At 31.0% G+C, this 13313-nt stretch overlaps 1 protein-coding gene across 1 annotated transcript; it reads right to left on the bottom strand.

Annotated features, from left to right (window-relative positions):
- Nucleotides 1-1084: 1084 nt before the first annotated feature.
- On the bottom strand, nt 1085-2429 carry LOC108456505 (NAC domain-containing protein 1-like). Its single transcript, XM_017755066.1, has 3 exons — nt 2020-2429; nt 1629-1918; nt 1085-1550 (listed from the first exon to the last, which is right to left on the bottom strand). The coding sequence occupies exons 1-3, from the start codon at nt 2348-2350 to the stop codon at nt 1149-1151; spliced, it is 1023 nt and encodes a 340-aa protein (XP_017610555.1). The 5' UTR covers nt 2351-2429; the 3' UTR covers nt 1085-1148.
- Nucleotides 2430-13313: the final 10884 nt, after the last annotated feature.

Genomic DNA, 13313 nt, shown 5'->3' with positions numbered 1-13313 from the left:
GAAAAGAAAAATAACTTTTATACTGAGGGTTTCAAGGTAGGGATGACACACTAAGGTTTTGGACAAAAATACAATAAATAAAAATGATACAAAAAAAGAGAATCAAACTCAAGTCTAAAAGTAATTTCATTAACTTTTAATCATCTTTTTATCATTTAACCAATAACTCAATTTTGTCACGACCATGCAACATTATCAATAAAAATTCAGGACATTTCACATACATGAAATTCTTGAAACTTAGAAATAACTTGCACATTCTTTCTTTCTTTCTTTCTTACATTTCTTACATGTTTCCGTACGTATATATCCTATAATCATATTTACTCACTTGATAAACATATTGTTCATGTGTAACTTTCATTTACATATTCTATATTGTATATAGTCACTTATATTCTTGTTCAACTTGCATACTTGTAATTCACATCTTACTTTCATTAAACATATTTCTTGTAATCATTTGTACATACTTCATAATTCATTTACTATCATATTTATCACATAATCTCATATATGAAAGTAAGTTATAATTTTAGCCCTTAAAAAAACAGGGTCGTCCATCTCATGGCACACAATTGTCTTTCATTGTACAATCCCACTCATTAGCACAACTGTCAATTTGTTTGTGCAATGAAAGATTGGGACAAGACTCACCAATTACTTTAGGCTCATTCTATTTCAATTAGATTTCATTTCCGTACTATTTAAATTCACTTAAAAATATATCTTGCAAAATGATGTAATATGTCCATATTCCAATCATGTTTATGTAACAGTGAGAGAGTCAAAATAGTTAACATTGAGCTTACTTTCTTAAATAAAGGTAAATAATTATGCAATTATAATGTCAATTTCTTTCTCATTTGATTATTTCTACGTGCTTATATCAGTTTCAAAAATAAAGATAAAATTATATCATTAATAAAATTATATCATTAACTTGAATGTTAGTAAATCAAATACATTGTGCCAAATATATAAGAATAGACACAATAACCAAAATATATAAACATAAAGGGAGTGATAAAAAGTGGAGAAATACAGAAACATGAAGTAATTCCGAGAAAATACAAAAATAATACCAAAGTCAACCTCTTCACTTTTTGTTTACTAATTCCAAGAAAATACAAAAGTAAGACCAAAAATCAATCTCTTGTATTCATTTCTGAGTTGGTAGAATTTTTGTTTGCAGTATCGGGTGAGAAAACATTATCCACATTTATCAAACCTTCAACACTAACGTCTAGTTGTGGGGGAAAATCGAAACTCCAAACATCTTCTTCCAATCTATCATTTAGATATTTGGTAGGAAAAGACGATGGAAATTGATCATTAAAAATGTATTGAAATTCAGGAAATGCTTGATTCATAAAATTACCACCCATTCCCATTCCCATTGTGCTTAAATAATTCATCGTGTCCTCCGAACCCATCATCTCATCTCTTTCTTGTTTTTGAGTCAATGCCAATCCATCTTCAGTTTTGGTTTGCGTTCTCCCAGATTTATCAACTTTTTTGTAAATCCTACATAGAACATAATCATCTAGCTGCAACCAATAACAATCAATCAACACTAATAATGATCAAACATGTCCAGAAAGCTATTTAAATTTAAGAATTTATACCCTCATGTCAGTGTAACCCTCTTTCTTGCTGCATAAGGGAGGAGGATCATTCACTCTATATTCATGCATAATCCAACTAGTTTTATCACCTTTAGGAGGTCTTCCTTTGTAAAAAACCAATGCCTTCCTATATCCCACAATACGATCTTTAAATCTAACTTCTCGATCAGCACCGGTAGCCTTCCAGTACCCACCCATGGCTGCCCGATTAGGTCGGGTTCCATTTCGGTACTTCTTATCTCTAGGGGTAAAGAAATACCACTCTTTTTCTCCATATTGCTTATATAGTTCTAATTAAGAAACAATAAAACAATAAAAAATATAATCATAAAAAAAACAATGTATTCAATCTTGATTAAAATAGACGACGATGTGCATTTGATGATAATACCTGCAAGTCTTTCAGGATTATATTGATACAAATTAACTTCCACGATCCTATTCTGAGGCAAAGGTAAATTCAAGACCTTTTTCTTCAAATAATAAAGCACAAGCTCTTCATCGAGCGGACAAAACCGATATCCCGGAGGGAATGAATCAAGATAGCCATCATCATCAATCTTGTCTTTGTTGTTGGTACCGTTTACAATCGGTTCCTCGTTCTCGGGTGCCTCAACAATGCCGAGGGCGTCGCTGGAGGATGCATGGTGAAGAGACAGTGGTGGGGTCTTTTCAGGTGTTTGGTTGGTATCACAAAGCTCACGTTTAGGTTCAACTTCCATGCTCCGGTTGCCAAGATAGGAAAATAAATGGGACGAAGAAGAATTCTAAATGTAATCCAACATTTAAACCATTAATAAATATAATCTGATTGGTTTGTTTCACTTTATCTTTTAAAAAATCTCTGTTTGTTTTAAAAGATTTTTTGTTTTTTGTTTTTCGAATTTTTATTTTAAAAGATTTTGAATGTATATCAAAAGCCATATCATTATCGTATCAACAAGATTTTAAATCTTTTTTAAATCCTCAATCACAATATTATATAAGTTTGAGTTATTTTTGTGACCTTACCTTCTAGAGGGAATAAGGATATGGTAATTCTTAGCCATACCTGCTGAATTCATACTTGTTCCAGGTGGGATCATATGAATACATTTTTATTTTTAATTAAACAGAGATGCAGACCGACATAAATTGAAAATTTTCTATTTTCAGTCCATTGGTTAGGTAATGTTTCATTTAAAATTTTCTAATGCTTAAGATCATATGTGTTGAATTCATCCTGACCCACCACTAATAGGCCAGACGAAGAAATGGCAGGTTTATGTAATCAATTTCAATATATAAGTGTTTCGTATGTTCATTTGGTTGATTGTACAGTTGTTATTACAATGAGGAGAAGGTGAGATTCAACGTATCATTTAAAGAATTATGGGTAAATATTATATAAAAATAACCTATTGATTTATTATTAATTTGATATGTACCAAAACATATGAAGATATATAATAACTGCAATTTTTGAGTTGTTTTAAAATTAAAAGAAATTATTTTGAAATTTTCTATTTTAAGGAACTCTTATTTGAATTGATTTCTTTATTGATTAATGAATTTAAAAGAATAATGAATTGATTTTTGGTAAAAGTTGAGATTTTGAGCTTATGAGTATCAAGGTTTGAGTTCATATATAAGTTTTGGTCTTATCATGTATGATTCTTATTTGTGGATTTTAGTTTAGAGTATTTGATTCTTAATTCAATTATATTTTGTTTACATCATAATTAAACTAAAATTATACTTATATTGTATTTTAACATGTAAAAAAAAAAACCATGCTTTGTAAGTCTCAATACCCTACCCCTTTAAAAGTTGTGTTAGATCTTGAAGGGTATCAATACTTACAAGACTTAGGCCTGGAAAGTTTTAAAAAGGTTTAGAAACATGTTTTTGAGTTTATATAACACGTAATAGGACAATTTATTATGAGAATTTTTAGATTATTTTGTTATATAAAACCATTTAAAATACAAGCAAACTGCTAGGTTAATAATGATTTAGTTAGATGGTTGGAGTCAACTCTTGTATCTTCCCAGAAGTTTACTAACATAACGTCTCCCATATTTGCAACTTGTTAAGCAATCCGAAGCTCCTCCTGAAATTGTATCAGAATCCTTGTTAGGTGGCGAGTTCCAAAATCGATACAAGGCCTTATGCAAAGAAGCAGAGGATACATAGGCTGTTGGCAAGTTATTAGGTATAAAAGCTTTTTACAATGATGATATTATAATAATAATAAAAATAATAAAACTTGTGGAGTTGGAACGTGCATCATCTAAGAAAGCATGATTGTATGGTTTTATTAGCGAAAAGATCTTTTGTTGAAAAGAAATGTTGCAAAATGCTCGAGAGTCTACATAAGGCAAATTACTTGCTGTATTTTTGGACATTTAGGAGTAATATTTGAAGCTGACTTCGTAAAATTGGAAGCTATAAAAGTTGGTCTTGAGATGTTTGGCAGGCTCCTTGACGGAAGCAGCATACGAAGTTATAGTCGAATCAGATTTACTGTGGCGACTTAGTGGGTATCAGGGTATGTCTTAGGTTTCCCAGTCGGATGTCGATAAGTTGCAATGTCACGTCCAACACTTTTGGGTGTTTATTTGATGCTCCTAACTCTTGTTTTTATGCTAGTTCTGGCTAGAACAAAGTTGTATTTGTTATTCATGGGTTTGAGGCAGTATTTTTGGAACTATGCTGTAGGTTTGTCTCGTTTGGTCTTAAGAGATGGGGTAGACTATTATTCAAGTCCATCTCAATACGGGCCACCCAAATTTTGGGATATGAATTCATTAAGAGTGAGAACTGAACCTTATGCATGTACATCGTTCGCCATAAGGATAGGTAAAATGTACACTATGAGTCTTGTCATGGTTTCGTTTGACTACATTGAACTTAGAGAACTAAGTTGGGTATTCACCATGAATTCCTCAATCATTGGGCTTAAAACCCATCCCACTCGACGAATTAAGAACTATTTTCCTACTTAACCCTTCGGTTAGTAGATCAGTTAGGTTCCTTTCAAACCTCAAGCACTTCAAAGCAAGTACTTCATTCTTCAATGAAGAAATCTTTACGAGTAGATTCCTAAGCTACTTAGCCTCTTGCTCGGCTCAATCAAGAGTTATAAACTCAGATTCTATTATGGAGCGACCAATACATGTCTATTTAACAGACTTCCAAGAAATAACTGCTCCACCCAAAATAAAGGCATACCTACTTGTAAAGCTAACTTTATCAGTTACCCAGTTTGCATCACAACATCCCTCTAGGGCTGTAGGGCATTCAACAAATTCCAGCTTCCAAGTTATTTTACTTTAATTTCATTCAAGACCATTTGGGAAATTAAGCTCAACCTTGATAACTAAATTGCGAACCATGATACTCCCCCACTTACTATGTCAATGCCCTCAACGACATGAAGCTACACTTTTAGTAACTTTATTGCACTGAGTTGGCATTTTGATCTCAAGCCCATCTTGGGTCTTCAAGGCCTAAGGTTATGATCCATTCAATGTATATCAGACATTCAATTATTGGTGTAGTCTTGTCTATGCCTATTCCTTCATCGAACACTCGAACTCAATGCCATAACACATAATCATCAGGTTACAACCTTGAGGAATCCTTAATGGTATAACCCTTTCTCGACTGAATATTACCATGTATTTGATACTCAAAAGGCATCCCTCTGGACATGGCACCAATCACACTTTTGTGGCATCCCATCGGATGCGTGTCTCTGGACGTGTTTTATGCCAACTGTCCCTTGCGGCAGGAAAAGTTCTCAACATGGGAAATTTAGACGCATTGACCATCCTCAACTTAGTCCCTCTCGACCCCTCGATGGTCACCCCATTGGGTATGGCCATCTTGGCCAACCACAACACATACAGCACCACCGAACTAGGTCGATCTCAATCTTAATTTCAGGCTTTAATGCTCATTCACACAAAGTTTGACACCCTGCTCCTTCCTCAGCACAATCTCATAGGTTACCTGAACAAGACATCCCCCGTTAGTTCTCTTGTTTAAGCTCTCGGACTTGATAATCCTCTAGTTTACTATAGTTAGAAATTCAATGATTCTTGGACTAGCTTCACAATCTCATGTATTAGTAGCTTATCATGCATTAGGGCATCGTAAGCCCTATCCTAGACACAAGGATCCAACGAACTGCTCATGGTTCTCCGACCAACTCAAACTCAAGGGTCCTTAGAACCACTTAAACTCAATAGACCTCTGACCAAATCAAATAGGAGAATAATGCGCATCAACACACTCAAACCTACATCCTCCTACATTGGCAATAATACCCATACCAATAGAGCTAAGACTCAATCAACCCAATCTCGTTAGGATTTCCAAGCCCACTTTGATCACAATGGCCCACTGGTCAACACAAATGGAGCTTACAACCACTCCAATGCTATTTAGGCACTATCTTGCACTACTCAGATGCCCTCAAATTGATTGCCTCAATAGGACACTACACTTGCTCCAATGATCCTTTAGTGTACATTAGCTCGTTGTCTGTAAAAGCCTTCATTGGTTCCAGTAGTGGGAAACAGAAACGACTTTCATGTTTAAATAGTAGTATAATTTGCTTCTAAATTTTTGGAAATATACTACTACAAAACAAAACCGTTAGTGTTGACAGGAAACCAAATTGAGTGTAAATAAAATAGCAATTCCTGTGCCGTGGAATAACCACTGCCTTAGAAGCAAATTCACCCTGATCAGTGTAACCGTGTAGTGGACGTTGTCTTTTAATGTTAACACAGTACTTCAATATTCGTATACCCAAATAAAGAAGATGGAACACAATTAGTATTACTCTTATTGAAAGAAATGGAAATTGAAAAACAAAAGTAGTTGATCAAAAATAAACTAGAAGAAATCAGCGAAACCAACTAGGTTCAATTCCTAGGAAAGATTGGAAGGGTCACAGATATAAGTTTTCTCTCGTGTAATTTCGTAGAACACCAGAATTTAAAGAATAGAAGAATGAGAAAAGTTGTTTTTCTCTCTATTTTTCTTTTGTTGTGTTCTGTCTAAAATGAGGAGAATAACCTCCTATTTATACAATTTCATGAAGGGCAAAGTGGTAAAATACATAAGGACAAAAATGTAAAACTGATAGAAATAGTTTTCTACAAATCTACAATAGTCAAATAAAAATATCATTTGTTGACCAGATTTTTCTAAAACGAATTTCTGGAATCTAAACAAATTTATTTTCTAGAAAAATAACACAGAAATTTTATCCAAAAATAAACACGCACAGTAAATATTGTAAATACAGGTTGAGCAGTGGTGGCAACGACGTATGTGTGTTAGGCCTTTATGCTTACCCAATGTCGGATTTCCTTTTCTTTTACATTATCAACACTATTAACTTAAAATACACTTAAATAATAGTTAATTCTCTAAAAAAAACCTTGACTGTCTATGTTAAAATTTTTAAGGAACTGTATATCTTGAATTAAAAATGATATACAAGTATTATTACATTTAATTAATTACCTTTATTACACAAAATTACATTACTTACATAATTAAGGCTTTGATATTTTCCTAAAAAAAAAAAAGAAAATTGATACAAAATTTTCCAATATTTCCTGTTATAAAAGGCATTGATATTGCCTTCTGTAGCGACGTAAAAATTTTAGCTTGGTCACTAATTGTGGCGATTTATTGAAAATTTGAAAATGAAATCTCGGTTTTAAAAAAAAAGAGAGTCGCCACCGATCCTTTTTCTAGGTGTGATCGGACACCTAATAAATCATCTTCTTTTGAAAAGAAACTTAAGGCCGAGTTTAGGTCTACGTCAAAATCCAAAAAAAAATTAGGGTTCGGGAGTCGGTTACGCTCGAGGAAGGTATTAACACCCTTGCAACGCCCAAAATTGGTATCTTATAAAACACGCGTTGTCTTGATTTTTAAAAATACGAGTTCAATGTAAGATTTAATCGTGATCTGGTTGAAAAGACGAGAATTTTTTAAATTTTGATTGGTTAAAAAGGTGTTCCGTTTTCAACACGAGCCGATATGATTCACCCAACATAGCGATGAAATCAACGACTTAGTGTTAAACCGATACGTCGCCTCATGTATTGAAATTAATTAGAAAATGCGAATAAGATTTTCGAAGTAATGCAGAGCAAATTGACATGAAATAAAAATAAATAAAAGAACTAAAAACATTTTGAAGCAAATAATAAATATGACAATAATATCAAAAACGATAAAGATGTATGCGGTATTAAACGTAATATGAGAATTAAATATGAAATGGAAACAATGTGTGTATATATATACGCATATAATAATGGTTAATATAGTTATGAAAACATGATATTAAAAATATTAATGATGCTACACATACGTATACTTAATAGTAACAAATAAAAACTATATACATAATGGTATTTAAAGGATAGATATAATATGAAAACATAATATAGTATTAGAAATATATATATGACATATATAAAGATATAATATTAAAAGATATGTATATATAAATAAAAATGTATACATAAAAGGTATTAATATATTTACATAGTTTATACATATTAAAAATAATAACATTAAAAAAATAACTATTTATAACATTATATAAGTATACACACACACATATATATATATATATAAACATAATATTATTAAAATACGTTCATAATATACATATATATACGTATAATATAGTTATGCAAAAATACATACAACATATAGTATTTAGAATAAACACAATAGATATGGTATTAAACGTGATAGTGATAGCATTAAACACGAAATAAAATCATGAATATATATATAAAATAAATGAAGTGACGCAAACATAATATTAAAAATACTAATATTGCTATATATATATATAAAAATAAGTGACAATAGGAATGAAAAATATAGACATAATAATACTAAATATATACATACTAAATATATATACATAATATAAATAAACATATACAATATATATTAGGAATATTAATAACATAGAAAATATACTAATAATAATTGTAGCGACGTGAAAATTTTTAGCTTGGTCGCTAATTGTGGCGATCTATTGAAAACTTGAAAACTGAAATTTGATTTTAAAATAAACAGGGAGTCACCACCGATCCTTTTTCCTAGGTGTAACCGGACACCTATTAGATTCCTTTTTTAAAACAAAAAGAAGGCCGAGTTTAGGTCTACGTTAAAAGTCAGAGACGAATTAGGGTTCGGGAGTCGGTTACACGCGAGGAAGGTATTAGCACCCTCGCGACGCCCAAAATTGGTATCTTATAAACACGTGTTGTCTTGATTTTCAAAAATACGAGTTCAATGTAAGATTTAATCATGATCCGATTGAAATACAAGAATTTTCAATTTTTTTGATTTTTGAGAAGGATATACCGTTTTAACACGAGTCAATTGATATTCACCCAACATAGCGATGAAATCGATGACTTAAATGTTAAATCGGTACGTTGCCTCGCTTATTGAAAATTAATTAGAAAAAGATTTTCGTTTAAACGTAAAGCAAATTGACATAAAATAAAGATAAATAAATGACAGATCTAGAGGTACATTGAAACAAATATAAGTGTGACAATAATATTATAAACAATAAAGATATAATGTAATACTAAAATTAAATATGAGATGGAAACAATGAATGTATACGTAATAATGACATTAAGAATATGTACATAAAATAGGAATAATATGGGTAAATAATATATGTAAACACTAAATTTTTATCCGACTAGAGTTTGTTGTTTAATTTTCAAAATTTTAAAAAATAAAAATAAAAATTTTCAAAAATAAAAATTGCATTTTGACCCCTAAACTTTTCCTAAATTTCATTTTGACCCTTAAACTTTCTTTAAATTCACTTAGACCCTTAAACTTTCCTTAAATTACATTTTAACCCTAAATTTTCTAAAAATTACATTTAGCCCCAAAAGCTTTGCTGCATTTGTGATTTGGTCCTTCAGACAGATTATGTGATTTGGGGTACCCACTTCTTAGATTTTCAGGCCACAAACATGGGTGGCTGCTCCTTCTTCACCCACTACCTGCAAATAGCATAAAAACAAGCAAAATAGGAGAAATAAAAAAAAACCACAAAAAAAAGAGGAGGATTCTCCCATTTGAGAAAAAAGAGCAAAAAAAAATTCAGCAAAAAAATTTTCCAGCAAAAAAAAACAACAAAAAAGGAACATTCAGCAATCTAAGCAAGAAAAAACTCCAATATCCGGCAAGCAACCAAGCAACCAAGGACAAACCACTATTAACACCACAATCAAGCTCCCAAACTGAAACCCACTCTAAATACCCGAGCCAATCGATTATCAGCCACCCCAAAACCCAAACCTCAACTACCGTAGCCTGATTTCATGTGGTGCATACGGTGGCTGCTGGTGACGCGCTGCAGTGGAAGGAGAGGAGAATAGGCACTTGAAGTTTGGATTTTCTTTGTTTGCTGCTGGAACTTGTTTGTTTTTTTGGGGGGGGGGGAGTTTAGTATTAAAAAAGAAAGAAATATTTTAGTTATTGGGTTGGTTTATGTAAGGTTTGATGGGTTAAATTTAGTTTGGGTTAATTAGTGGGTTGGGTGATATGTTAACTTAATTTGGATTATTAATGTAATTGGACTAAACAAAAATTGGTCTAAAAAAACTACAATAATAAAAAATATTAAATTTTAAAATGGTCGGGTCAACCTGACTCTATTTGCGGCAATCTGATCCGGTGAAGATCACCAACAAAGGCCCATTTCAACAGCCCGAGAAGAAAAGAGATTAATTTCAGTAATCCATAACATTGGAGCTTCGTATATTCTTACCCTTTTATTATTATTTACCTATTCAATTTAATATATATATTTTATAACTATATTATGTACAATATATATATATATATATATATATATTGTACATATCATTATTTTATATTATTGTTGTAAAAAAATTTTATGTATATATTTTTATGTATGTTTCCTAATATTTTCTTTTATTGTAGATATTATTATTATTACATATATTTATTATATGCATATATATATATATATATATATATGTATTTTATGTACATATTATTATTTTATATTATTATTACCAAATATTTCATTTTTCCTATTTTATTATTAGTACATGATTTGTTTTTATTTATTTTTTTGTAAATATCATTATTATTGTTATTCTAATATTCTAGTATTCCATGTTAATATTTTTCATTAATGATATCTTTTTTTTTGTATCGTTTATCTATTTTAATTTCTCACTTTAGGAATATTTTTTCTCATGTTTTAATTAATTTAAAAATAAGGCAATGTACCGATTTAACATTAAGCCATCGATTTCATCGCTATGTTGGGTGAAATTCATCGGCTCGTGTTAAAAGCAGGACACCCTTTCTAAAAATCGAAAACTAAAATTCTCATTTTTCAATTGGATCACGAGTAAATGTCGATTGAATTTGTACTTTTGAAAATCAAGACAACACAAGTTTAATAAGATACCAATTTTGGACGTCGCGAGGTGCTAATACCTTCCTCGTGCGTAACCGACTCCCGAACCCTATTTTTTTCTCTGGCTTTAAACGTAGACCTAAACTCGGCCTTCTTTTTGTTTAAAAAATAAATTTTCTTTTGAAAAAGAGGATTTATTAGGTGTCCGATCACACTAAATTTTTGTCCGACTATAGTTTGTTGTTTAATTTTCAAAATTTTAAAAAAATAAAAAAAAAAATTTTCAAAAAATAAAAATTACATTTTGACCCCTAAACTTTTCCTAAATTTCATTTTAACCCTTAAACTTTCTTTAAATTCACTTAGACCCCTAAACTTTCCTTAAATTACATTTTAACCTTAAATTTTATAAAAATTACATTTAGCCCCAAAAGTTTTGCTTCATTTGTGATTTGGTCCTTTAGACGGATTACGTGATTTGGGGTACCCACTTTCGAGATTTTCAGGCCACAAACATGGGTGGCTGCTCCTTCTTCACCCACTACCTGCAAATAGCATAAAAACAAGCAAAATGAGAGAAATTAAAAAAAAACCACACAAAAAAGAGGAGGAATCTCCCATTTGAGAAAAAAGAGCAAAAAAAAAATTTCAGCAAAAAAATTTCCAGCAAAAAAAAAACAACAAAAAAGGAACATTCAGCAATCTAAGCAAGAAAAAACTCCAATATCCGGTAAGCAACCAAGCAACCAAGGACTAACCACCATTAACACCACAACCAAGCTCCCAAACCGAAACCCACTCTAAATACCCGAGCCAATCGATTATCAACCACCCCAAAACCCAAACCTCAACTACTCATAGCCTGATTTCATGTGGTGCATACGGTGGCTGCTGGTGACGCGCACGGTGGAAGGAGAGGGAGAATAGGCAGCTTGAAGTTTGGATTTTCTTTGTTTGCTGCTGGAACTTGTTTGTTTTGGGGGGGTTTAGTCTTAAAAAAAAAGAAATATTTTAGTTAATGGGTTGGTTTATGTAAGGTTTGATGGGTTAAATTTAGTTTGGGTTAATTAGTGGGTTGGGTGATATGTTAAGTTAGTGGGTTGGGTTAGTTGTGTTGGATTATTAAGTTAGTGGGCTGAGGTTGGTTTGTGTTGGGTTGAAGTAATTTGGATTTTGTATTTTTTATGTAGATTTTATTTGTAATTGGGCTAAACAAAATTAGTCTAAAAAACTACAATAATAAAAATATTAAATTTTAAAATGGTCGGGTCAACTGACTCTATTTTGACAATCGATCCGTGAAGATCACCAACAAAGGCCCATTTCAACAGCCGAGAAGAAAAGAGATTAATTTCAGAATCCATAACATTGGGGCTTCGGTATATTCTTACCCTTTTATTATTATTTACCTATTCAATTTAATATATATATTTTATAACTATATTATGTACAATATATATATATATATATTGTACATATCATTATTTTATATTATTGTTGTAAAAAAATTTTATGTATATATTTTTATGTACGTTTCCTAATATTTTCTTTTATTGTAGATATTATTATTATTACATATATTTATTATATGCATATATATATGTATTTTTATGTACATATTATTATTTTATATTATTATTACCAAATATATCATTTTTCCTATTTTATTATTAGTACATGATTTGTTTTATTTATTTTTTTTTGTAAATATCATTATTATTGTTATTCTAATATTCTAGTATTCCATGTTAATATTTTTCATTAATGATATCTTTTTTTTTTGTATCGTTTATCTATTTTTAATTTCTCACTTTAGGAATATTTTTTCTCATGTTTTAATTAATTTAAAAAATAAGGCAATGTACCGATTTAACATTAAGCCATCGATTTCATCGCTATGTTGGGTGAAATTCATCGGCTCGTGTTAAAAACGGGACACCCTTTCTAAAAATCGAAAACTAAAATTCTCATTTTTCAATTGGATCACGAGTAAATGTCAGATTGAATTTGTACTTTTGAAAATCAAGACAACACAAGTTTAATAAGATACCAATTTTGGACGTCGCGAGGGTGCTAATACCTTCCTCGTGTTAACCAACTCCCGAACCCTATTTTTTTCTTTGGCTTTAAACGTAGACCTAAACTCGGCCTTCTTTTTGTTTAAAAAATAAATTTTCTATTGAAAAAGAGGATTTATTAGGTATCCGATCACACCTAGGAAAAAG

Source organism: Gossypium arboreum, chromosome 9 (genome assembly GCF_025698485.1).
Source record: "Gossypium arboreum isolate Shixiya-1 chromosome 9, ASM2569848v2, whole genome shotgun sequence".
NCBI lineage: Eukaryota > Viridiplantae > Streptophyta > Magnoliopsida > Malvales > Malvaceae > Gossypium > Gossypium arboreum.
Note: the sequence above shows the minus strand (reverse complement) of the source record. Positions and strands in the feature narration are given on the sequence as shown.

Bases quoted from the DNA above. Each gene is read 5' to 3' on its own strand.
- LOC108456505 (XM_017755066.1), bottom strand. From the start codon at position 2,350: ATGGAAGTTGAACCTAAACGTGAGCTTTGTGATACCAACCAAACACCT. The intron at 1,919-2,019 runs GTATTATCATCA...TTTCTTAATTAG, and splicing joins TAATCCTGAAAGACTTGCAG to AACTATATAAGCAATATGGA. The intron at 1,551-1,628 runs GTATAAATTCTT...TATTGGTTGCAG, and splicing joins AGGGTTACACTGACATGAGG to CTAGATGATTATGTTCTATG.